The sequence below is a fragment of the Pleuronectes platessa genome, chromosome 14, assembly GCF_947347685.1.
Source record: "Pleuronectes platessa chromosome 14, fPlePla1.1, whole genome shotgun sequence".
NCBI lineage: Eukaryota > Metazoa > Chordata > Actinopteri > Pleuronectiformes > Pleuronectidae > Pleuronectes > Pleuronectes platessa.
In genome coordinates this window covers 25,484,789-25,506,397 of record NC_070639.1, presented here as the reverse complement: position 1 = coordinate 25,506,397, position 21,609 = coordinate 25,484,789, and the positions used below count along the sequence as shown (strand labels likewise).

Here is a 21,609-nt window from a genome sequence, read left to right as displayed (position 1 = left end):
TTGATGTCAACTGAGTGAAGTCTGATACATGATTGGAACAAGATCTTAAGAACATCCCAGAGTCTGAAATCTCTTCTAATCTTGTCTTAAACAAACCTGATACGTTTTTGTGTCTGATGTTGCAGCGAGACAGACGCCATCACCAGGTGACGGCGGGCGGGGCCGCGGCCTGAGGCCCGGTGGTAAAGGTCCGTCCCCTCCAGAGGATCCCTTCGGAGGGTTCAAGCTGAAAGCCGTCCCTCTGAAGTTCATCAAGAAGCTGAAGGACATCGTGCTGCAGGAAGCCGAGTCCATCGGCTCCGCCGCGGTGTTTGAGTGCGAGGTCTCACCTTCCACTGCCATCACCTCCTGGATGAAAGATGGCAGCAACCTGCGCGAGAGCCCCAAGCACAAGTTCACCTCTGACGGCAAAGATCGCAAGCTGAACATTATTGATGTTCAACTGTCCGACACCGGTGAATACAGCTGTGTGGCCAAGAACGCTGGAAAGGAAATAACGTGCACAGCCAAGCTCATCGTAGAAGGTAAACCACTGAGGGGGTTTTGAGTTGTTTTTTACATTCTTTATTTTTTGACAACAGCCATTTTCTTTCTTCTGCTGTCAACCTCTTCAAAATTGGGTAACTTTCTACATGTTGGGAGAGTTTTTATTTTATTTTAACACAAATGTTGTCTCAGCATCAGAAACTAATTTAACTTAGAAGTTAAACTTGTTTTAATGAAGAAATACGATTTTTGTTCTATCGCCAGTGAACTTGATATCATACCATTCCATGAATGGAAAGCAGTAGTAATAGTGTTTAAAAGAGTCGATGTGTGCAAACAGAGCTACCTGTGAAATGGTTGAAAGACCTGGAGCCAGAGACCACGTGTATGAAGAGCCAGCCCATGTATCTGACGTGTGAGCTGAACAAAGAGAGGGAGGTCATCTGGAAACGTAACGGAGCTCTCCTCAAGCAACAGGCCGGAAAGGTGGCCATCAACATCATCGGCATGCAGCACGCCGTGACCATCCAGAACGCCACCGAGGACGACGCCGGCGCCTACACGTGTGAGGTGGACGGACAGGAGGACGTCAAGACCACGACCAACGTGAAAGTGATCGGTAAGAAGAACCGTTACATAAAGAAAGAAATGACTCTGATTAAATCTTGAGTTTAGACTTCACATCCGACGATTGACAGGAAATCGATGTAGTAACTTCAAAATATGAGTTATGTTGAGTATACTAAGTATGAGTATGTTGTTACTGCAGCAGATAAAGATACAAATGTTTTTTTTTGTGCATGTTAAAGTAAAAGTTTCAATATAAAAATATGTTTACAAAGTTGAAAAAACATTCCTGACCACGTGACATGTGTCATCAGAAATAATCAAAGACTGGCTGGTGAAGCCTCTGAGGGACCAGCACGTCAAACCCAAGGCCAAGGCCACGTTCAAGTGTGAGCTGTTCAAGGACACGCCCAACTGGAAGTGGTTCAAGGGCGACGAGGAGCTCGCGCCTTCAGACAAGGTCGAGGTCAAAAAAGACGGGAAGGACATGACCCTGACTGTCAACAGCTGTCAGCCCGACGACGTGGCGGACTACACCATCCAGGTGGAGGATCGCAGATACACAGCCAAGCTCACACTGGGAGGTCGGTGTGAAACTCAGAAGAAAAGTCCCTGCGTCCACAAGTCGAGTGCAAATGTCTAAATTGTGTTTATTTGATCTCAGAGCGTGAGGCGGAGGTCCTGAAGCCGCTCGCCAGCGTGGAGGTGGTGGAGAAGGAGGAGGCGAACTTTGACACTGAGATATCTGAGGAGGACGTGGTGGGAGAATGGAAGCTGAGAGGACAAGTGCTGATCAGATCCCCGGTGAGATCTCCAAACTCCTCATCTCAGAAGAAACAGCCGGTGCTTTACTGAAGTGCTTGAATCACAGCGACGTGTCTTTCAGATATTAATAATAATAATATATTCTTTATTTTAATTTAATTCAGATTTTTAATGAAATCCATTTGAAAAGGGACGTTTATTTAGTTCATAACGTGTTTTGTCATCAGCTCGTGTTTGTGTGGCCGTTGTTTTTCAGACGTGCGACATTAAAAGTGACGGCAGGAAACGATTCCTGACGCTGAAGAACGTCCAGCTGGACCAGGCGGGCGAGGTGTCCTACCAGGCTCTGAACGCTGCCACCAGCGCCATGCTAACTGTCAAAGGTACGAATCAGCTGCAGATACACCGCAGCTCGTCTTGTTGTGTGTCCTTTGTTGCCCAGTTTGTGAGTCTTGGAAAAAGGGGGAATTGCAGAAGGTAAGAAAAGTGTGTTTGTGAATAACGGCCGAATCCTTCGCACCTCCCAGAGATCGAAATGGGCTTTATCGATCAGCTGAAGGACGTTTCAGTGCCTGAGAAGAAACAGGCTAAGTTTGAATGCACAATCACCAAGGATGTGCCAAAGGTCATGTGGTTCAGGGGGGCGGAGATAGTCACCCCGAGCCCCAAATATGAAATAATAGACGATGGGAAGAAACACATGCTGATCATAAACAGCTGTGAGTTTGACGACGAGGCCCAGTACACCATCGAAGTGCTGGGACAAAAGTCCAGCGCTCAGCTGGCGGTGGAAGGTAAGTGTCCGACAGAAGCTTCATGTCGTGTTGTCATCTCATGTTCTTAAAGTCACGACAGCAACCAACAGCCGTGTCCACTGACTGATGTATTCCAGGCATGAGGCTGAAGTTTGTGCAGCAGCTTCAGGACCAAACAGTGAAAGAAGGTCAAACCGTGACCTTTGAGCTGGCGCTGAGCCACGAGAACGTGCCGGTGGTTTGGTACCGAAACGAAGTCAAACTTCACGTGAGCCGTTCGGTTCTCACACATGTGGAAGGAAAGAGACACAGTCTAGAAATGAGGACGTTGACTCTAGATGATACCTGCCAGATAAAGGCAGAAGCCAAAGGACTTTACACTGTCGCTAAACTGACGGTGATAGGTAACAACTTCACTTCACTTCTCTCTCGAGCGTCTGCTTGTCAAATTGAAAATCAATGTTTTCATGTTCTGAGAAGTAACTCTACTTCTGCTTTGTTACAACTTTGGTTTATTTACTTCCTGTTTTTCTATGAATCTATCTCCACTGGATTCATTTCAGTATTGATCAACTTACTATTGTGTTTGTGTGCGTCGTCCTGACCCTCGTGTGCGTTGATCTGTTCCAGAGGGCGACGCAGTCTTCGTGGTGAAGCTGCAGGATTACACGGCCACGGAGAAAGACGAGGTGTCTCTGGACTGTGAACTGAGCAAAGACGTCCCGGTCATGTGGTTTCACGAGGAGAAGGAGATCATCACCTCCAAGATGGTGGTGATGAGGTCAGAGGGAACTCGCAGGTCTCTGGTCCTGAAGAAGGTGGAGTCGAGCGGCAGAGGGAAATACGTATGTGACTGTGGAACCGACAAAACCTCGGCCAACATCAGCATCGAAGGTAAACACACAAACATCACGTCTGCGATGTCGGTCTTTCAAAAATCTTCTCCTGCACAGCTAACATTAGCATTATCATCAGCATCAATCAGCTAACGTTAGCACTGGCGTTGCTTCGTTGACCGATTTCTGTCTCCGGACGTAAAACGAGACAAACAACGACTCTTCTATCGCTTTCTACTGAAGTTAGCATGCTAACAAGCTAGCTTACTAGCATGCTAACAAGCTAGCTTGGCCCTTCTGCGGCTCCTGTTTTAACCGACAGGAAACTAAAACCTGTTAGGAAAAAAGTCACTAAAGATTCAATATAAAAATAAAAATAAATCTTTCTAAAACTAATATTATTAACGCAACTCAGATCGCTTTGTCTTGTTTCAATTTTTTTCACATCTTTCCCTTCTTTCTTTTCTCTCTCCAGCTCGTGACATCAAGGTGGTGCGGCCGGTCTACGGCGTGGAGCTGTTCGACGGAGAGACGGCTCGTTTCGAGGTGGAGATCTCAGAGGACGACGTGCACGGCCAGTGGAAACTGAACGGAGAAGTCCTCAGTCCTTCCTCTGTGAGCACCACCTCCATTCATCACTGGATTTATCTACAATATGAATATATATGAATGTTGATTTGTGATGCGGCTTGGTGATTGAACAGGACATCGACATCATCGAGGAGGGAGGCAAACACACTCTGATCCTGTACAACTGCAGAGTCTCCATGACCGGAGAGGTGGCCTACGCTGCCGCCAACGCCAAGTGTTCAGCTAACCTGAAGGTCAAAGGTAAACCCAGCTTCTAGAAATGGGTCGGTGAGCGAAACGCACCAACAACAGTATGATCTGTAAACCTGACTCCACCGTTTCCTGCAGAACTCCCTCTGAACTTCCTGGCGTCGCTGAACGACGTCCAGGTGTATGAGAAGGACGAGGCCAGGTTCGAGATCGAGGTGTCTCGGGTGGCGAAGAGCTTCCGCTGGCTGAAAGGCTCGCAGGAGCTGCAGAGCGACGACAAGTACCAGATTACTCAGGAGGGAAACATGTACGTGCTGGTAATCCAATCGGCCGCCTACGACGACGAGGCCAAGTACATGTTCGAGGCCGAGGACAAGAGGACGACAGCCAAGCTGGTCATTCAGGGTAACTTCATGTTGTCTTTTAATACTCCTCTGGTTGGTCCTCAAGTAGATTTAATCAAATTCATCCAAATAAACATCACTTTTTCTTTGTTTGAGGCGTCCTTTCAAAAATGTGTGTGCATGTTTTTCAGGAATTCGTCTGGAGTTTGTCAAACCGATCAAGGACGTGACAGTGAAGGAGCGAGAAACGGCTGAATTCAGTTTCGAGCTCTCTCATGAAAAAATCTCTGTAGTTTGGTACAAAAACGACGTCCGTCTTCTTCCCAGCAAAGTGGTGCACATGTCCGATCAGGGAAAGATCCACACGCTGGCCTTCAAGGAGGTCACCATCGACGACACGTCCATGATCAAAGTGGAGGTCATGGACAAGACCATGACCGCCATGCTCACTGTCATCGGTCAGTGTCAAAGAAAAAATATCCAGCTTCATCAAACTGATCATTTTAAAGATGATTCAAAAATATCTTTAACATGAAATCCTGTGGTTTCTGTGCAGAGGGCGACCTCTACTTCACCACCAAGCTGCAGAACTACACGGCCGTGGAGAAGGATGAGGTGAAGCTGGTCTGTGAACTGAGCAAAGCAGTCGCAGACGTCAAATGGTTCAAGGACGGACAGGAGATGACTCCGTCCAAAAACATTGCAATCAGCAGCGACGGAAAGAGACGCATCCTGATGGTCAGGAAGGCGGAGAAAGCAAACACGGGATCGTACACCTGCGACTGCGGCTCCGATAAAACAACAGCCATCCTCAACATTGAAGGTAAATGAGGATTTAATTAATAAGTCTGTGTGACAGTGTACAAAGGAGTCCATTTCTAAAAGTGAGCAAGATTCGTGGCCGTTGACCTCGATGTCATGAAGACGTTTGTGAAACTGATGTTTTTTTCTGCAGAGCGCGACATCAAGGTGGTACGTCCGCTGTACAGCGTGGAGGTCACAGAGACAGAAACAGCCAAGTTTGAGACAGAGATTTCAGAGGAGGACGTCCACGGGAAGTGGAAACTGAAAGGAGAACCTCTGCACCAGTCGCCTGTGAGTCCCACTTCAGCTGAGAACCGAGCTCGTGTCACAAAAAACAGTTTGAGTGAAAGTTTGTTTTGTTTCAGGACGTTGAAATGAAAGAGGAGGGAACCAAACACATGTTGATCCTGTACAATGTGCGTATGGACATGGCAGGGGGCGTCGACTTCTGTGCAGCCAACGCCAAATCCAACGCTCAGCTCCGAGTCAAGGGTGAGACATTTATTTCCTTTGATGTGGTCAGATCAAATTCTATAAAAAGATCAAATATATATATATATATGATCAAATGTTTAAACATCCATAATATTATTGAAACGATTTCATTATTAAACAAACAACATACTTTTTATTTGTTTCTACTTTTAAACCACGACACCTCATCACATACCAGTGTCATGAGTCTGTCTTTGGCCAATCAGCTGCTGTGGTTATTTTTGACTCGTCAGTCTTTATCTAAAGTGAGATGCTGCTCTCTGATTGGTCGAGCAGTGACACCACTTCTACTGTCTCACAAAGCTCAGACCGGCTCCGGACTACCGGCGTCCATTAACCCCGTCTCCTTGTCCCTCAGCTCGCTCCATCGGTCTCACGCGTCCTCTGCAGGACGTGACGGTGACGGCCGGAGAGACGGCGACCTTCGAGTGCGAGCTGTCTTACGAAGGCATCGAGCTGCAGTGGTTCCTGGGAGGAAAGAAGATGGAGGCCAGCGACCGGGTGAGAGCCGTCAGAAAATACATCTTCAGTTTATCCTTCTCTCGTCTGTTAAAATCCTCAGTGTGTTTTCACTTTTTGTAGTGTGTGCGTTTTGGGTAACAACATAACTTGTTTTCACTCTGGAAAGTTTTACATGAAAGTCAGAACTGCCATACACTATAAATACACAGTTAAAATGTGATGTTTTATCTTTTTTATTTTACTGCACAATAATTTTTATAAGAAAAAGTTTATTCATCACATAATGAAAATTTTTTCTACAGTGAGTGGATTTTAAACGTCTTTTAAAACTGAAAAATTATGTTTATTAAGATTAGTTTCCTTCAGACAAACTAAAATTTACTGAAATATTATTTTAATTTCAAAATCAGGTTTGAAAAATCTCTCAATGATTTTTGAATCAAGATCTTATTTTTTAACTGTGAGCATTCCTTGGTACGTAGTTTTTTTACAGTGTTGGACAGTGCTTCAGTTAAAAATAACCACAGATACGAGAGCAGCTGTTATCATCAGTCACGTGAGCAGCTTTCTAACTTTCAACTGGAACAACTACAAGTACTCATCGTTAACGCTGAGGGGGCCTGGGCCCCTGAGGCCCCCCCCATGCTGTATGTTCAAAAGTACTCCAGTAGATCAGAGATGATTAATCAGCGGATTTCTGATCAATAATTTAAAGTAGAAACTGATTTTGACTCATAGAAAATGTTTTCTCAGACTTTGACTAAACAAATGGTAGAAAATAAACATTGAATAATTTTCACCGTTTCCTGACGTTTTATTATCGACTGATTCTGAATCTGGATTCGACACAAAGCACTGAAATCGCTCTTTGAACATTTTCATTTGATTTTAACAGCAGAAAATGGAGATTGTGCTTTTTGAATTTTTGTCGACCTCAGCGTCTGATCATAAACTGATCATCAGGAGGCTGAGCAATGATTCCTCCTCCTCAGCCCCCCCCTGTGGAGTTCCTCAGGGCTCTCACTCTCCTTCTCCTTTCATTAGAAAGCATGTCCTTCCAACACCCCCCCTTCAAATCTCACAGCCCCCGTTTGGCTGGTTCCACAACCTTAAGGCCCGGAGGAGTAGTTTCTGTGGCCCCTGAACAAACTCAGATTCTGAGCTCACGTTTACACTTTGTGGAACAGCATTCCTTTTTGACTCTGCCGCGGATACTCAGGGCCCCTGATGTTAGGGGCCCCTGATGTTCTGGGCCCCTGATGCTCGGGGCCCCTGATGTTCGGGGCTCCTGCTGTTCGGGGCCCCTGATGCTGGGGCCCCTGATGTTCGGGGCCCCTGATGTTCGGGGCCCCTGATGCTGGAGCCTCCAGTGCATCAACTCAATGACCAGCACAAGTGTGGAGGTGTGACTGTTGTGTTCTCCGCGGCTGCAGGTGAAGACCCGGGTGGCCGGTCGAGTTCACGCTCTGACCCTCAGAGACGTGACGCTGTCGGAGGCGGGCGAAGTCAAACTCACCGCCAAAGACTTCCAGACTCAGGCTCAGCTCATCGTCAGGGGTGAGACTCTCGAACGCACTGCGGACCCTGAACACATCTCAGACAGGTGTGTTAGTGGATATCAGCTGATGTCCTGTGTGTGTGTGTGTGTGTGTGTTCAGAGCCGGCAGTGGAGTTTACGAAGCCTCTGGTGGACCAGACGGTGGAGGAGGAGGCGACCACCACGCTGGAGTGTGAAGTTTCCAGAGAGAACGCAGAAGTTCAATGGTTCAGAGAAGGACAAGAGATCCGGAAGACCAAGAAGTTCGACCTGATCGCTGACGGCCGCAAAAGGGCGCTGGTGATCCGCAGCTGCACTCCGGACGATGCCAAGATGTACACATGTGACACCAAGGAGTTCAAGACTTCCTGTTTCCTGGAGGTCACACGTAAGGACCAAATGTTTTTATTTAACATTTGCTTCCACAGCTTCACTTACTGTCACAAACAACCGGTAACAAGGTTATTTATTTTAATATTCACCTAGGTTAGTCCACTAGCACTGAATCTATTAGTAAGTGCTAAAAGGTTTTTATTTTTACATTTCTGTCATTTCTTTACAAAGATGTTCAGGGATTGGTCTTCCTTACATACACATGTCATTTTTTTGACTAAATGGTGTTTTACAGTGCACAAGGTGAATAATCTGCAAAGATATAAAACAACAAGTTCAGAATTCATTTAAAACAGAAAAAATTCGTCCACCAGAGCTTCCATATTTAAAGTAAACAAAAATAAAGGATTTACTCAAACAAAACGGTTTTATCCTGTTGTAGTTTTCGATCTCTGCTCCATCACGTGACTTGGTTCAGCTTCCGTATTTACAATCAGTTCCTGCCAAGAAAACAATGTGATGCAAACTCAGGATTTTAGTTTAAAGTTTAAATGATTTGTGTAAATAAAGAAAAAGCCGATGTCCAGGTTTGAGTCTGTCGGACCTCATCGTGTCGTCTCCGCTCTCCTCGTCTCTCCAGCTCCGCATGTGGAGTTCACGAAGCCTCTGCAGGACGTGGAGGTCAAAGAGAAGGAATCTGCTAAGTTTGAATGTGAAGTGTCCCGCGAGTCCGCCAAGGTAAGACCCGCCCACTTCCGTCACTTGGCGTCAGACGGTCAGACGGTGATCCGACGGCGCTAACGTCTCCTCTCTCTCACTCCAGGTTCGATGGTTCAAGGACGGCAGCGAGATCAGGAAAGGAAAGAAGTACGAGATGATTTCTAAGGGAGTCCAGAGGATCCTCATCGTCCACAAGTCGGTGTTCGACGATGAGGCCGAGTACGAGTGCGACGCCAGAACCTCCAAGACGTCCGGCCTGCTCACCGTCACCGGTGAGGATTCATTTCATCTTTAGATGGAATATTTCAAACTTTCACTTCACTTCACAAAATGGCCGCTCTCTGCTGAGGAAGCAGGGTACATGTGGAGACGCACACCTGACAGTCAACACTCACCTTCCCTTTGTCTTCACGTTCACAGAGGAGGCCGCCAGATTCACCAAGAACCTGTCCAACGTGGAGGGAACAGAGACGGACAGCGTGAAGATGATCTGTGAGGTGTCAAAGGCTGGTGCCGAGGTCACATGGTACCTAGGAGACAAGGAGCTGCCAGAGGGAGGACGCTACGAGCAGATCATGGACGGACGCAAGAGGATCCTGATCATCCAGGATCTGAGGATGGAAGACGCCGGCGAGTACAACTGCAGACTGAGTCCGACCGTCAAGACGTCCGCCGCGCTCAAACTGAACGGTGAGAAAACAGAAAGATACGAAGGTTAGAGGAGAGACGTCCTCAAACTGACATTAGAAGAAATTGATCTTCTCCCCCCCCCACCCCTTCTCCTCAGAACTGGCAGCTGAGTTCATCGCTCGGCCTCAGAACCAGGAAGTGGTGGAGGGTGAGAAAGTGGAGTTCGCCTGCTCCGTTTCGAAGGAAACTCACGAGGTGAAATGGTTTAGAGGCGATAAAGAGCTGGAGTCCGGGGACAAGTACAGAATTATCAGCGAAGGAAAGAGAAGGGCTCTTATTGTGAAAGACTGCAAACTGAAGGATGAGGGCGGCTACGTCGCTCTGATTGGCAGCGTCAGAGCGTCAGCTGATCTGTGTGTGATCGGTAAGAATCTCCCTCGCTCTGATTTATGGTTCTGACAGAGCGAAGGTTTGAGTTTAACGTGTCTTTACTTTGCTGTAGAAAAACTGAGGATCATCACGCCGATCAAAGACACGGAGGTGAAGGAGGGAAGCGAGATCGTGTTCAACTGTGAGACCAACACAGAGGGAGCAAAGGCCAAGTGGCTGAAGAACGAGGAGACCATATTCGAGAGCAGCAAGTACATGATGGCTCAGAGGGACAACGTCTTGTCTCTGAGGATCCGAGATGCTCAGAAGAGCGATGAGGCCATTTACACCATCAGCCTGGCCAATCACAGAGGAGAACAGGCCAAGTGCACCGCCAGTGCCAAGGTCGCAGGTAAACTCAGAAAGCTTCTCTCTCTTTATTCCACTCGGTTGTTTTTAACTACTCTACACTGAGGTTTGAATTCTCTGCGTCATGTTGGAAAGAGTGAACATCCACAATATCTCTAGTTTAGTTTAACGGATCTTCTCTGGTATTGAATCACTGATCGTCTTTGAGGCCTTTCGCTCTGGTTTTGTCTGACTTGGTTTCCATGCTCCTCAGAGGAGAAGCTGAAGTTCCTGGAGCCAATCGAGGACATCGAGACCCAGGAGAAGAAGACCATCAGCTTCAACTGTAAGGTGAACCGGCCTGAGGTGACCGTGAGGTGGATGAAGGCCGGCGCGGAGCTGACGCTCAGCAAACGCATCGTCTACAGAGCTGACGGCCTGAAACACACAGTGACCATCAAGGACTGCGTCATGGAAGATGAGGGCGAGTACACGGCTGTGATCGGAGACGTTAAGTGTGCGGCCGAGCTGATCATCAGCGAGGCTCCGACCGACTTCACCACGCAGCTCAAAGACCAGACCATCACCGAGTTCGAGGACGCAGAGTTCATCTGCAAGCTGAGTAAAGAGAAGGCTGCGGTCAAGTGGTACAGGAATGGACGCGAGATCCGAGAAGGACCCAGGTATCAACAGAAAAACCTCTTTCTCTCCCGATTTTATAATTTTGAACATATTCAAAGTAAAAACCTAGTTCATAGTCGACGAGCAGCAGAGATATTTTATTCTGAAATGAAACCAACAGACTTTAAATAAAGATGGCCGACATGATGCCGTATCTAAAGGGAAGCCAAATCCCCCTGGTGGCTGATCATGATTCTAATCAGTTTGGTTTTGTTTAGTTATTTGATGACATCAAAACAGACTTTATTTGGGGGTTGGCAACCGTTTTTTATTTCCAGTTTGTGTTGCTGCTCAGATCAGAATAGATTCACGTTAGTAATGTGTGTTCAGTTTCAAGATGAAGGATTTTGATCCTGCGTTTCTCAGATATCACATGGAGAAAGAAGGAAACGTGTGCAGACTGATCATCAAGGTGTGCAGACCCGATGATGAATGTGAATATGCTTGTGGATTAGACGAGAGAAGAAGCAGAGCCAGACTCTTTGTTGAAGGTAAAGTCTTCAATTCTCTTCTTTTAAAAACCTCTGAGGTCAAATCTTCATGTCTTCATGTGTGACAGGGTTTTTATTTCCTCTGTCCCACAGAGACGCCGGTGGAGATCGTCCGACCGCCACAGGACGTGTTCGAACCCCCCGGCTCGGACATCGTGTTCGAGGTGGAGCTGAACAAGGACCGAGTGGAAGTGAAGTGGTTGAGGAACAACATGATCATCGTCCAGGGAGACAAGTACCAGATGATCAGCGAGGGTAAAGTCCACAGACTGCAGGTGTGTGAGATCCGACCTCGAGACCAGGGCGAGTACAGAATCGTCGCCAAAGACAAAGACGCCAAGGCCAAGCTGGAGCTGGCAGGTGAGTGGACACTGTGGAACTCGCTCGGGTGTCTTTTTATTAACACAGTTTATTACGGGTTATTAACAAGATGTTTGTTTCCTCTGCAGCTCTTCCCAAGATCAAAACCACCGACCAGAATCTGGTGACGGATGCCGGTAAACCCTTCGTCATGAGTGTGCCCTACGATGCTTACCCACGTGCCGATGCTGAGTGGTTCTTCGAGGGCTCGAGTCTGCCCGTCCAGAACATCGACACGTCCGCTGACAAGACCGAGTTCCGTCTGAAGAGCCCCATCAAGGGGGACCAGGGCCGCTACAGAGTGCTCATCAAAAACAAGCACGGCGAGGGCGAAGCGATCATCAACCTGGACGTGATTGGTGAGTCTGGGCTCAGATTCATGATGCTGCTGTATCTCTGTGGATGTTGTTTTACATTGTGTTGTTGGTTTTCAGATGTCCCCGGACCTGTGAACAACTTGAGAGTGGTCGACACTGCTAATGGAGAGGTCAGTTTGGCGTGGGAGGAGCCTAAGAGCGATGGTGGAAGCAAGATCGTTGCTTACGTCGTGGAAAGACGAGACGTGAAGCGTAAGACCTGGACACTGGCAACAGATCGTGCTGATGCTCTGGAGTACTGCGTCAGTGGCCTCCAGAAGGAAGCACTGTACCTGTTCAGAGTCTGTGCAAGAAACAGAGTCGGGAGTGGACCCGCTGTCGCCACCGAGGACGCCGTTCAGGCCAAGAACAAGTTCGGTGAGTAACAGCCAAAGGTTCCCGCTTCACACATCTCCACACGTTTATCCAAATCAAATCCTTAACATGTTTGTTTCCTCAGACGTTCCTGACGCTCCAGAGAATGTCACGGTCGCCAGCGTGAACAAGTTCGGTGCCACCGTCACCTGGGAGCCTCCCAAGTTTGATGGCGGCTCTGAGATCACGGCCTATGTGATCGAGCTGCGCGACAGGACCTCTGTGAAGTGGGAGGCGGCCCTGGTCTGCAGCGCCGCCGACCATTCAGCTGCACTAAACGACGTCGTGGAGAACAAAGAGTACATCTTCAGAGTCCGTGCAGAGAACAAGGCCGGCATCGGCCGACCCAGCGCTGCCACAAAGCCCGTGAAGATCATGGATCCCATCGGTGAGTGAAGCTGTTCAGTTTGTACCTGATGTCTGTTAAACACTCAAAAGCTTGTTTCATTGAATGCTTTGTGTTGTGGCTGCAGAGAGGCCGAGCCCGCCACAGAACCTGAACTACAGCGACCAAATCAGTTCAGCCCTCAGTCTGACCTGGGAGACGCCCGCCAGCAGCGGCGGCAGCATCATCACCGGCTACATCATCGAGAAATGTGACGAAGGCAGTGATAAGTGGCTGCGCTGCAACGCCAGACTGTGTCCGGATCTTTCCTACCGGGTACACCACCACCACCTCAACCATCTTCTCACATGCTAATTGTAAAAACAAAATGTTACGTGCTGATGTGAAGGTTAACGTCATAACAACGTCGATCTTCCTCTTCAGGTGTCTGGTTTGAAACCGGGTCAGAAGTATTTCTACAGAGTCTGTGCCGAGAATGCTGCCGGCCTCTCCGATCCAGCCCAGCAGGTCGGGCCGCTGCTCGCTGACAACCCTCATGGTAGGAGAATCACGATCATCTGTAAACGTTTAATGGAAACTGTTTTTATAGATGGCGTCTCAACCAGCACCAGGACCAAGAGTTTAAATCCTGATTCAACCAAACCTTCTTTTCAATCTCATGTTAGAAATGTGAATGTTATTGATTCAGTAAAGTTATACGAAATTACCATGTCCGCAGCAACCATCCTCTTGATGGCAGCAAAACGCTGAACCCACTTTTCTCTCAATGAGTCTGGAATGTATTTCTTCTCAACAGTCGGCCCGGCCTTTGACCTCAGCGCCTTCAGGAACGGCCTGGAGGTCATCGTCCCTCAGCCTCTCACCATCAGAGTCCCCATCAGCGGGTACCCGACCCCCGTGGCCAAGTGGACGTTCGGAGAGAAAGAGCTGACCACGGCGGACGAGCGCGTCTCCATGGTAACCAAGCCCACGTTCACGGAGCTGACGGTGACGCCGAGCGTCCGACCGGACAAAGGCAGCTACGCTCTGCAGCTGGAGAACGACGTGGCGTCTGTGTCCGGAGACATCGAGGTCAACGTCATCGGTAACAAGTCATTCAATACTTACTGTTTCCTGAGAGGTAGTCACAGTAAATACAGGAAGTAGACTTCTACTGTTAGACTGTCAATAATCTCCTCTTTGAGTTTTTATTCAATTAAACAAATTGATTTGTCCTTCACCTTTTTACCCAGCATGCCCCAGTGCTCCTAAGGACTTCAAGGTGGCTGAGGTGACACGTCACCACGTCCACCTGATGTGGGAGGCGCCGGAGCATGACGGAGGAAGTCCTGTGACCCACTATCAGATCGAGAAGAGAGAAGTGTCCCGCAAGACCTGGGCCAAGGTCCGTCACTCACTGATGATGTCATACAGAGCGTCTCTCTGTGATGATGTCATACAGAGCGTTTCTCTCTGTGATGATGTCATACAGAGCGTTTCTCTTTGTGATGATGTCATACAGAGCGTTTCTCTCTGTGATGATGTCATACAGAGCGTTTCTCTCTGTGATGATGTCATACAGAGCGTTTCTATTTGTGATGATGTCATACAGAGCGTTTCTCTCTGTGATGATGTCATACAGAGCGTTTCTCTCTGTGATGATGTCATACAGAGCGTTTCTATTTGTGATGATGTCATACAGAGCGTTTCTCTCTGTGATGATGTCATACAGAGCGTTTCTCTCTGTGATGATGTCATACAGAGCGTTTCTCTTTGTGATGATGTCATACAGAGCGTTTCTCTTTGTGATGATGTCATACAGAGCGTTTCTCTCTATGAGGATGTCATACAGAGCGTTTCTCTCTATGAGGATGTCCTTTCAGTTTGATTTAATTTGTACAGTACAGAATCATAATACACATTATCTCAAGGCTCTTTACATAGTGATAGTCACAGTGTCTCTCTGTGATGATGTCACACTTTCCACGTCACGGTCATACTTCATCATAAAAATATTTTTGTTATTAAAAAATGTGTTTTTTCCAGGTGGCGACTGGCATCCTGGACCTGGAGCACACGGTGACAGACGTGATTGAAGGGAAGGAGTATCTGTTCAGTGTCATCGCCTGTAACAAGTGCGGCGCCGGTGAACCGGCGTACATCGACGAGCCCGTTAACGCCTCCTCTCCTGCCAGTGAGTCCGTCTTCATGTGCCTCCATGAGATCTGACATTTGCATTCCGCTTTTCTAATAAAGAATCTCGTGAACATCATGTTTTTGTTTTCGCAGCTGTTCCTGATCCTCCTGAGAACCTGAAGTGGCGTGACAAGACCGGCAAGAGCATCTTCCTGTTTTGGGAGCCGCCGAAGTACGATGGCGGCTCCCACATCAAGGGTTATGTTGTTGACAAGTGTCAGCGTGGAACCGATAAGTGGGAACCCTGCGGTGACCCCATCCCTGAACTCAAGTAGGTCTTTGAATCCACGGTTTGGTGAATTAGTGTTGTTGTGTTTGTATTTGTTCATACGTTATGTGTAAGTGTTGTGTGTATATTTGTGAAGAAGTTGTGTTGTAATGTTGTTGTGTGTTTATTTGTGTATAAGTTGTGTTTAAGTTGTGTAAAAGTGTAGTTGTGTTCTCTCAGGTTCCAGGTCAGCGGTCTGATTGAGGGTCATTGGTACGCCTACAGAGTGCGAGCGTTCAACAAACTTGGCGCCAGTCGTCCCTGCAGAGCGACCGATGAGATCCAGGCTGTGGACGCTCGAGGTGCGTGTTCCGGAGCTTCTTCATTACTCTTCATCTTTCTTTAGCTGATTCCACCAGAGACAAACAGGAAGGAAGCTTCTTGTCAAACTGACCGAATCAGGATCAGGAGCTTAATGGATCCTGAGCAGTGATAGACTAAAAAAATATAAGATCAGGAGTAAAAGTGATGAGTTTCAGTGACCAATAGAAATGATGGATTCTTTTCTGTAATGTCTGCAACAGAACCCCCAGAGATCCAGCTGGACGTGAAGTTGCTCGCTGGTTTGACCACGAGAGCCGGGGCCAAGATCGAGCTTCCCGCTGATGTCAAAGGAAAACCCGATCCCCGCGTGAAGTGGACCAAGGCAGACCACGTCCTGAGAGCCGACAACCGCATCGCCATCGACACGCAGCCAGGACACTCCAAACTGTCCATCGCCGACACGACAAGAGGAGACACCGCCACCTACATCATCGAGGCTGTCAACACGTGTGGACGTGCCACCGCCACCATTGACGTCAACATCCTTGGTGAAGACTCATATCATTATTTATTCTCTGAACTTTGTTTTATCTCATGCAGAGAAGTGAAACACAACCGTTGTTCTGAAGAAAAGAACCACAAAATTGAAACAAATTAAAAGTCTGAGCTCGAACATTAAGTTTCTGCCTCTGAAACAGAGGCGTCTCTAACCTGGACATTTTGTCCGTTTCTCTCTAGATAAACCTGGACCTCCTGCGGCCTTCGATATCTCTGAGGTCACCAACGAGTCGTGCCTCATGGCCTGGAACCCCCCCAGAGATGACGGTGGCTCGGCCATCACCAACTACATCGTGGAGAGTCGTCAGACAGACAAAGAGGAATGGGTGAAGCTGTCGGCCACCATCAAACACACCACGTTCAAAGCCTGCAAGCTCACAGCCATGAAGGAGTACATCTTCAGGGTCAGCGCTGAGAACCAGTATGGAATCGGTGCTCCTGCAGAGCATGTGCCAATCATTGCAAAGTATTCCTTCGGTAAGTTTCTGTTATCTAACCCGTTGATAAAAATCATCAATAAAATGGAAAGAACCAATGACAAATATGATTATTTCCCCCCCGGTTCAGATCCTCCTGGATCCCCAACCAGAGTCACACCCTCTGACATCGCTAAGGACGCCGTGACTCTGACCTGGTTTGAGCCTGATGAGGATGGCGGCAGTCCCATCACCGGATACTGGATCGAGAAGTTCGATCCTGAGAGCGACAAGTGGATCAGATGCAACAAGCTGCCCATCAAAGACTCGACCTTCAGGTAAGTGATAGAAGCCATAAAAAGAGTCATGATGAAGAGGAGGTGAAACATCTTTACTTGTGAAGAAACATTGATGAATATATTTTTGTGACATGTATGACTACAGGGTGAAGGGACTCCCCACCAAGAAGAAGTACCGCTTCCGTGTTCTGGCTGAGAATCTGGCTGGACCTGGGAATCCCAGTGCGGAGACAGACCCTGTCCTCATCAAAGATCCCATCGGTTCGTCCCTCACACCTACTCTGCTAAAACCGAAGTTTAAAATCTAGAAAAATTTAACCAAACTGGAGATCAAGAGATCAATATGATTGGGGGGTAGTCGTTGGATCATTAGTAACCGAACTGGGACTGTTTGATTATAAAATCACGCTCTTCTTCAGATCCACCATGGGCTCCTGGTAAACCTGTCATTAGGGACATCGCCAAGACCTCGGCCCTGCTGGCCTGGACCCGGCCGGAGCATGATGGTGGAGCCAAGATTGAAGGCTATATCATCGAGTTCCAGAAGACTGGAAGTGAGGAGTGGATCCGGATCGCAGAGGACATTCCTCAGACCGAGCACCAGCTGCAGGGTCTGATGGAGAAGCAGGAGTACTCCTTCAGAGTAAAGGCTGTCAACAAAGCCGGCGAGAGCGAACCAAGCGAGCCCAGCGACCCGGTGGTCTGCAAGGAGAGACTCTGTAAGTTCAGAACATCGCCGTCTGGGAAGCTGTCTTAAAGGTTTAGGTTGTAGGATCACTGATAGTCAGTAAGAGATTAAAGAGTCAACACTGCTTGTTTTCTGCTCGATAGATCCTCCCTCATCTCCTCAGTGGCTGGAGGTGACTAACGTCACCAAGATCAACGCCGCCCTGAAGTGGCAGGCTCCCAGCAGTGATGGAGGCTCACCCATCACCAACTATGTGGTAGAGAAGAGGGACGTGAGGCGGAAGGCTTGGCAGGCGGTGGACACCACAGTCAAGGAGCTGAAGTACACCGTGAGCCCTCTCAACGAAGGATCACTGTACGTGTTCCGCGTCGCGGCTGAGAACGCCATCGGGACCAGTGAATTCTGTGAGCTGGAGGACGCCGTGCTCGCCAAAGACACGTTCAGTAAGTTCAGTGTCTGGGAAGTAAATATGATGGAGACATGTTGTGACTCCACCTTAACGTGAACAAAGAGTTTAGCTTGAGTTTGCCGTTTTTATTGTTCTTACAAAGTTGTTTTATTCACAGGAACACAACTCATCTATGACTCATCAAACCTTAATACATTTGACCTTAAATAACCCTGATGCCAAAGTCTGAATGTTCTGAGAAGAATGTTAATGTATGTCATATTCTCTGCAGCCACTCCTGGACCTCCTTACGCTCTGACGGTGGTTGAGGTCACCAAGAGACACGTGGAGCTGAAATGGGAAGCTCCCAAGAGCAACGGTGGACGACCTATAACCAAGTAAGACTTGAACCTCTGTCAAACCACATTCACATAAGACACGGAGGAAGAACAGAACTAAAGAGGAGGCCACGGACCAGCACCTGTAAACCCTCTTCCCTGTTTGTTTCTCAGGTACGTGATTGAGAAGAAAGAGAAGTTGGGATCTCGTTGGTTGAAATCCTGCAAGACTCCAGACAAACAGACTCAGTTCAAGATGACGGATGTAGACGAAGGGTCGGAGGTTCAGTTCCAGGTCAGAGCAGAGAACGAGGCCGGAGTCGGAGATCCGAGCGAACCCACCGAAGTTCTCACCATCGAAGATGCAACCAGTAAGAGATTCATTTGTAGGAACTTGTTTCGTGTCCTTGACTAAACAGATGTTAGTTGAAAGCAATTTTCTTTTGATTGTTGATAGGTCAAATCACTTGTCCAGTATCAGTATTTAACAGAAAACATGTCAGATGTGTGAACGGACGTTTTATCCCTCCAGGTGTCCCGTCTCCTCCTCTGGAAGTCGCTGTCCCTGACGCCAGCAGGGAGCACATCAACGTCACCTGGAAGCCTCCTACCAAAAATGGCGGCTGCCCGATTACTGGCTACCACGTGGAGGTGGCGGAGGCTCGTCCGGAGCTGAAGTGGCTCCGAGTCAACAACAGACCAATCAAAGAGCTCAAGTTCAGGATTGACGATGGAATCAAACCCGAGAAGAAGTACGTCATCAGAGTTCGTGCCATCAACTCTATTGGTACTAGTGATCCATCTGAGATCTCCGACAAGGTCTCTACCAAAGATCCAGACTGTAAGTGTCTTCTCTGTTTATTGAAATGGAAAAATGGAACTCTGAAAATGAACCTTGAACAATAATCCTGTCCCCTCATCTCAAGGTGCTCCAACCATGGATTTAGCGGCTCAGGACGTGGTTGTGGTTGAGGCTGAGAAGCTGCACCTGAACATCCCCTACAGGGCGATCCCAACCCCCAAGATGACGTGGCAGAAGGACACGGTGGAGTGTAAGGCCGACGACCGTCTCTCCATGACAGTCGAGATGAACAGCGCTCACCTGGAGCTGCTCAAGTGCACGCGTGCTGATGCTGCTGCTTATTCCATCACGCTAGAGAACAGCCTTGGAACTGCAACCGGAACCGCCAATGTCAAAGTCATCGGTAGGTTGTCCTAATTATGAAAGTGCTGCAAAACTATGACATACATCTCTCCACGTGCCTTGAACTTGTATAGTTAATAATTAACTAATAAAAAAATCTAAACACTTTTTCAAGTTTTCAGATCGGTTGTAGAAATAAATTCAAGTTTGTAAAAATGTGTTCATTATTGAGGATTCGTCCTTTAACTTGTTTGCTGAATCGCAGGACTCCCCGGTAAGTGTAAAGACATCACGTCCAGCGACGCCACTAAGAACTCCTGCAAGATCAGCTGGGAAGCCCCGGAGGACGATGGCGGCACGCCCGTCATCAGCTACAGCCTGGAGCGCCGTGAGGCCTCCAAGAAGACCTACATGCCTGTGACGTCAGGAGAGAACGTCCTGACGTGCTCAGTCAAAGACCTGTTCATCAACTGTGAGTACTACTTCAGAGTGAAGGCGGTCAACAAGGTCGGAGCTGGAGAATATCTGGAGCTACGCAACCCAGTCATCACCGAGGAAATCAAACGTAAGTTCAGATGAAGAACGCAAGACCAGTGATCGGTGATGTAATCCAGACCATGTTAGCATCCTGATATTAGCTTTTATCTCAAGTACAATTTTAATTTGGACTCTTGTCTAATTATTATCAACTAATACTAAAGTTTTTTGTTGTCACACGAGAGATACGTTTTCAGAAATTAAAAGTTAAACAGATACAAAATTAAACAAAGTAATTGCACCGTTACAAAGTGTGATTGTAGTAGATTAGTTCAGATATTTATTTTCTGTCTAATGTCAATTCCACAGAGAAACCAGATCCGCCAATCCAGGTGGAGGCTCATGACCCAACGTCCAAGTCCATCACCGTCACGTGGAAGGCGCCGGACTCTGACGGCGGCTGTCCCATCCAGGGCTACATCGTGGAGAAGATGGAGAAGGATGGCGAGCGCTTCGAGCGAGTCAGCCCGAGCCTGGTCCCCGGTCTGAAGTTTGTGGTGAAAGACCTGACGGAGGATATGGAGTATCAGTTCAGAGTCCGAGCCGAGAACGCCGCTGGAGTCAGCGAGCCGTCACGCAGCTCGCAGCTCGCCAAGGCCGCAGATCCCATCGGTACGAGAAACTACAAAGAAATCTAAAAGGGTTTTTAGGTCCAAACATTATTTATTTTTTCATTATTTTAATTTTAAACTCTTGTTTTATTTCCAGAAAAACCAAAGGTCACCCTCCACCCCCGTGTACAGTCAGGTTTGTGCATCAAGAGGAACGAGGAGATCCGTATCGACGCCTTCATCTCCGGTTCCCCGTATCCTAAAGTCACCTGGTTGAGGAACGACGAGGACGTCACCAAAGAGCCAACCAAAAAGATCGTTCCTGTGGTGAAGAAGAAGAAGACCAAGGGCAAGGTCAGAGTCTTAACGGAGACATAAGTCACGAGAGTCAACAAGTATTTAAGATTTAAGATTTCTAACGTGGACTTTGGTCCCTTCAGGTCCCAGAACCAGAGCAGGTGTTTGTGTCTCCGATGCGGGAGCGTCTGGGTCTGGATCAGACCCAGAAGGGTCAGACCGCCCTGATGATCCGCGAGGCCACCAGAGTCGACCACGGAACCTTCACCATCAAGGTGGAGAACACTCATGGCGTCGCCACGGCAACCTGCATTGTCAACGTCCTCGGTAAGATGGAAGTTTGTTTATTTATATATTATAAATATATTTTTTTAAAACATACAGATGAGTCTCTTATGTTCAAATATTTTAATCTTTAACGGGAACAAGTGGCTTTTACAGTTTATATATAAATCCACATACAGAATGGTGATTTGTAAAAATCGAATGGAATTGAAGATCAGAATCTAAACTTTCTTTATGTTGACCTGACGCAGACAAACCCGGCGCTCCGATAAACTTCACCTTCGATGACATCCGAAACACGTCAGTCATCTGTAACTGGGAGGAGCCTGAAGATGACGGTGGTAGCGAGATCCTGAACTACATCCTGGAGAAGAAGGACAACAGGAACGATCAGAGCGACTGGATCACCGTCACCTCCACTCTGAAGGGAACCAGCTTTCCCATCACCAAACTCATCGAAGGGAAGGAGTACATCTTCAGAGTCACTGCTGAGAACAAGTTCGGCTGCGGGCCGCCGTGCACCTCCGAGCCGCTGGTCGCCAAGAACCAGTTCGGTAAGTT

General features: G+C 47.9%; 1 protein-coding gene across 1 annotated transcript in view; it reads left to right on the top strand.

Moving 5' to 3' along the window:
• Positions 1–21,609, top strand: part of ttn.1 (titin, tandem duplicate 1) — a 149,774-nt gene that overhangs the window by 58,779 nt on the left and 69,386 nt on the right. The window contains 51 exon segments of the mRNA XM_053439232.1: positions 126–524; positions 827–1,105; positions 1,368–1,637; positions 1,718–1,857; positions 2,075–2,201; positions 2,346–2,612; positions 2,711–2,977; positions 3,204–3,467; positions 3,885–4,024; positions 4,114–4,240; positions 4,328–4,594; positions 4,725–4,991; positions 5,090–5,356; positions 5,489–5,628; positions 5,703–5,829; positions 6,191–6,333; positions 7,728–7,851; positions 7,953–8,219; positions 8,805–8,902; positions 8,988–9,156; positions 9,305–9,574; positions 9,672–9,938; positions 10,017–10,295; positions 10,506–10,914; positions 11,279–11,403; positions 11,497–11,763; positions 11,853–12,122; positions 12,198–12,497; positions 12,580–12,882; positions 12,968–13,155; positions 13,264–13,378; positions 13,637–13,924; positions 14,073–14,224; positions 14,866–15,013; positions 15,109–15,286; positions 15,464–15,585; positions 15,808–16,095; positions 16,286–16,582; positions 16,673–16,859; positions 16,966–17,081; positions 17,240–17,539; positions 17,652–17,951; positions 18,189–18,294; positions 18,409–18,605; positions 18,767–19,075; positions 19,161–19,439; positions 19,644–19,943; positions 20,225–20,527; positions 20,624–20,820; positions 20,907–21,090; positions 21,300–21,602. Coding sequence (XP_053295207.1) covers positions 126–524; positions 827–1,105; positions 1,368–1,637; positions 1,718–1,857; positions 2,075–2,201; positions 2,346–2,612; positions 2,711–2,977; positions 3,204–3,467; positions 3,885–4,024; positions 4,114–4,240; positions 4,328–4,594; positions 4,725–4,991; positions 5,090–5,356; positions 5,489–5,628; positions 5,703–5,829; positions 6,191–6,333; positions 7,728–7,851; positions 7,953–8,219; positions 8,805–8,902; positions 8,988–9,156; positions 9,305–9,574; positions 9,672–9,938; positions 10,017–10,295; positions 10,506–10,914; positions 11,279–11,403; positions 11,497–11,763; positions 11,853–12,122; positions 12,198–12,497; positions 12,580–12,882; positions 12,968–13,155; positions 13,264–13,378; positions 13,637–13,924; positions 14,073–14,224; positions 14,866–15,013; positions 15,109–15,286; positions 15,464–15,585; positions 15,808–16,095; positions 16,286–16,582; positions 16,673–16,859; positions 16,966–17,081; positions 17,240–17,539; positions 17,652–17,951; positions 18,189–18,294; positions 18,409–18,605; positions 18,767–19,075; positions 19,161–19,439; positions 19,644–19,943; positions 20,225–20,527; positions 20,624–20,820; positions 20,907–21,090; positions 21,300–21,602 — 11,496 coding nt within the window.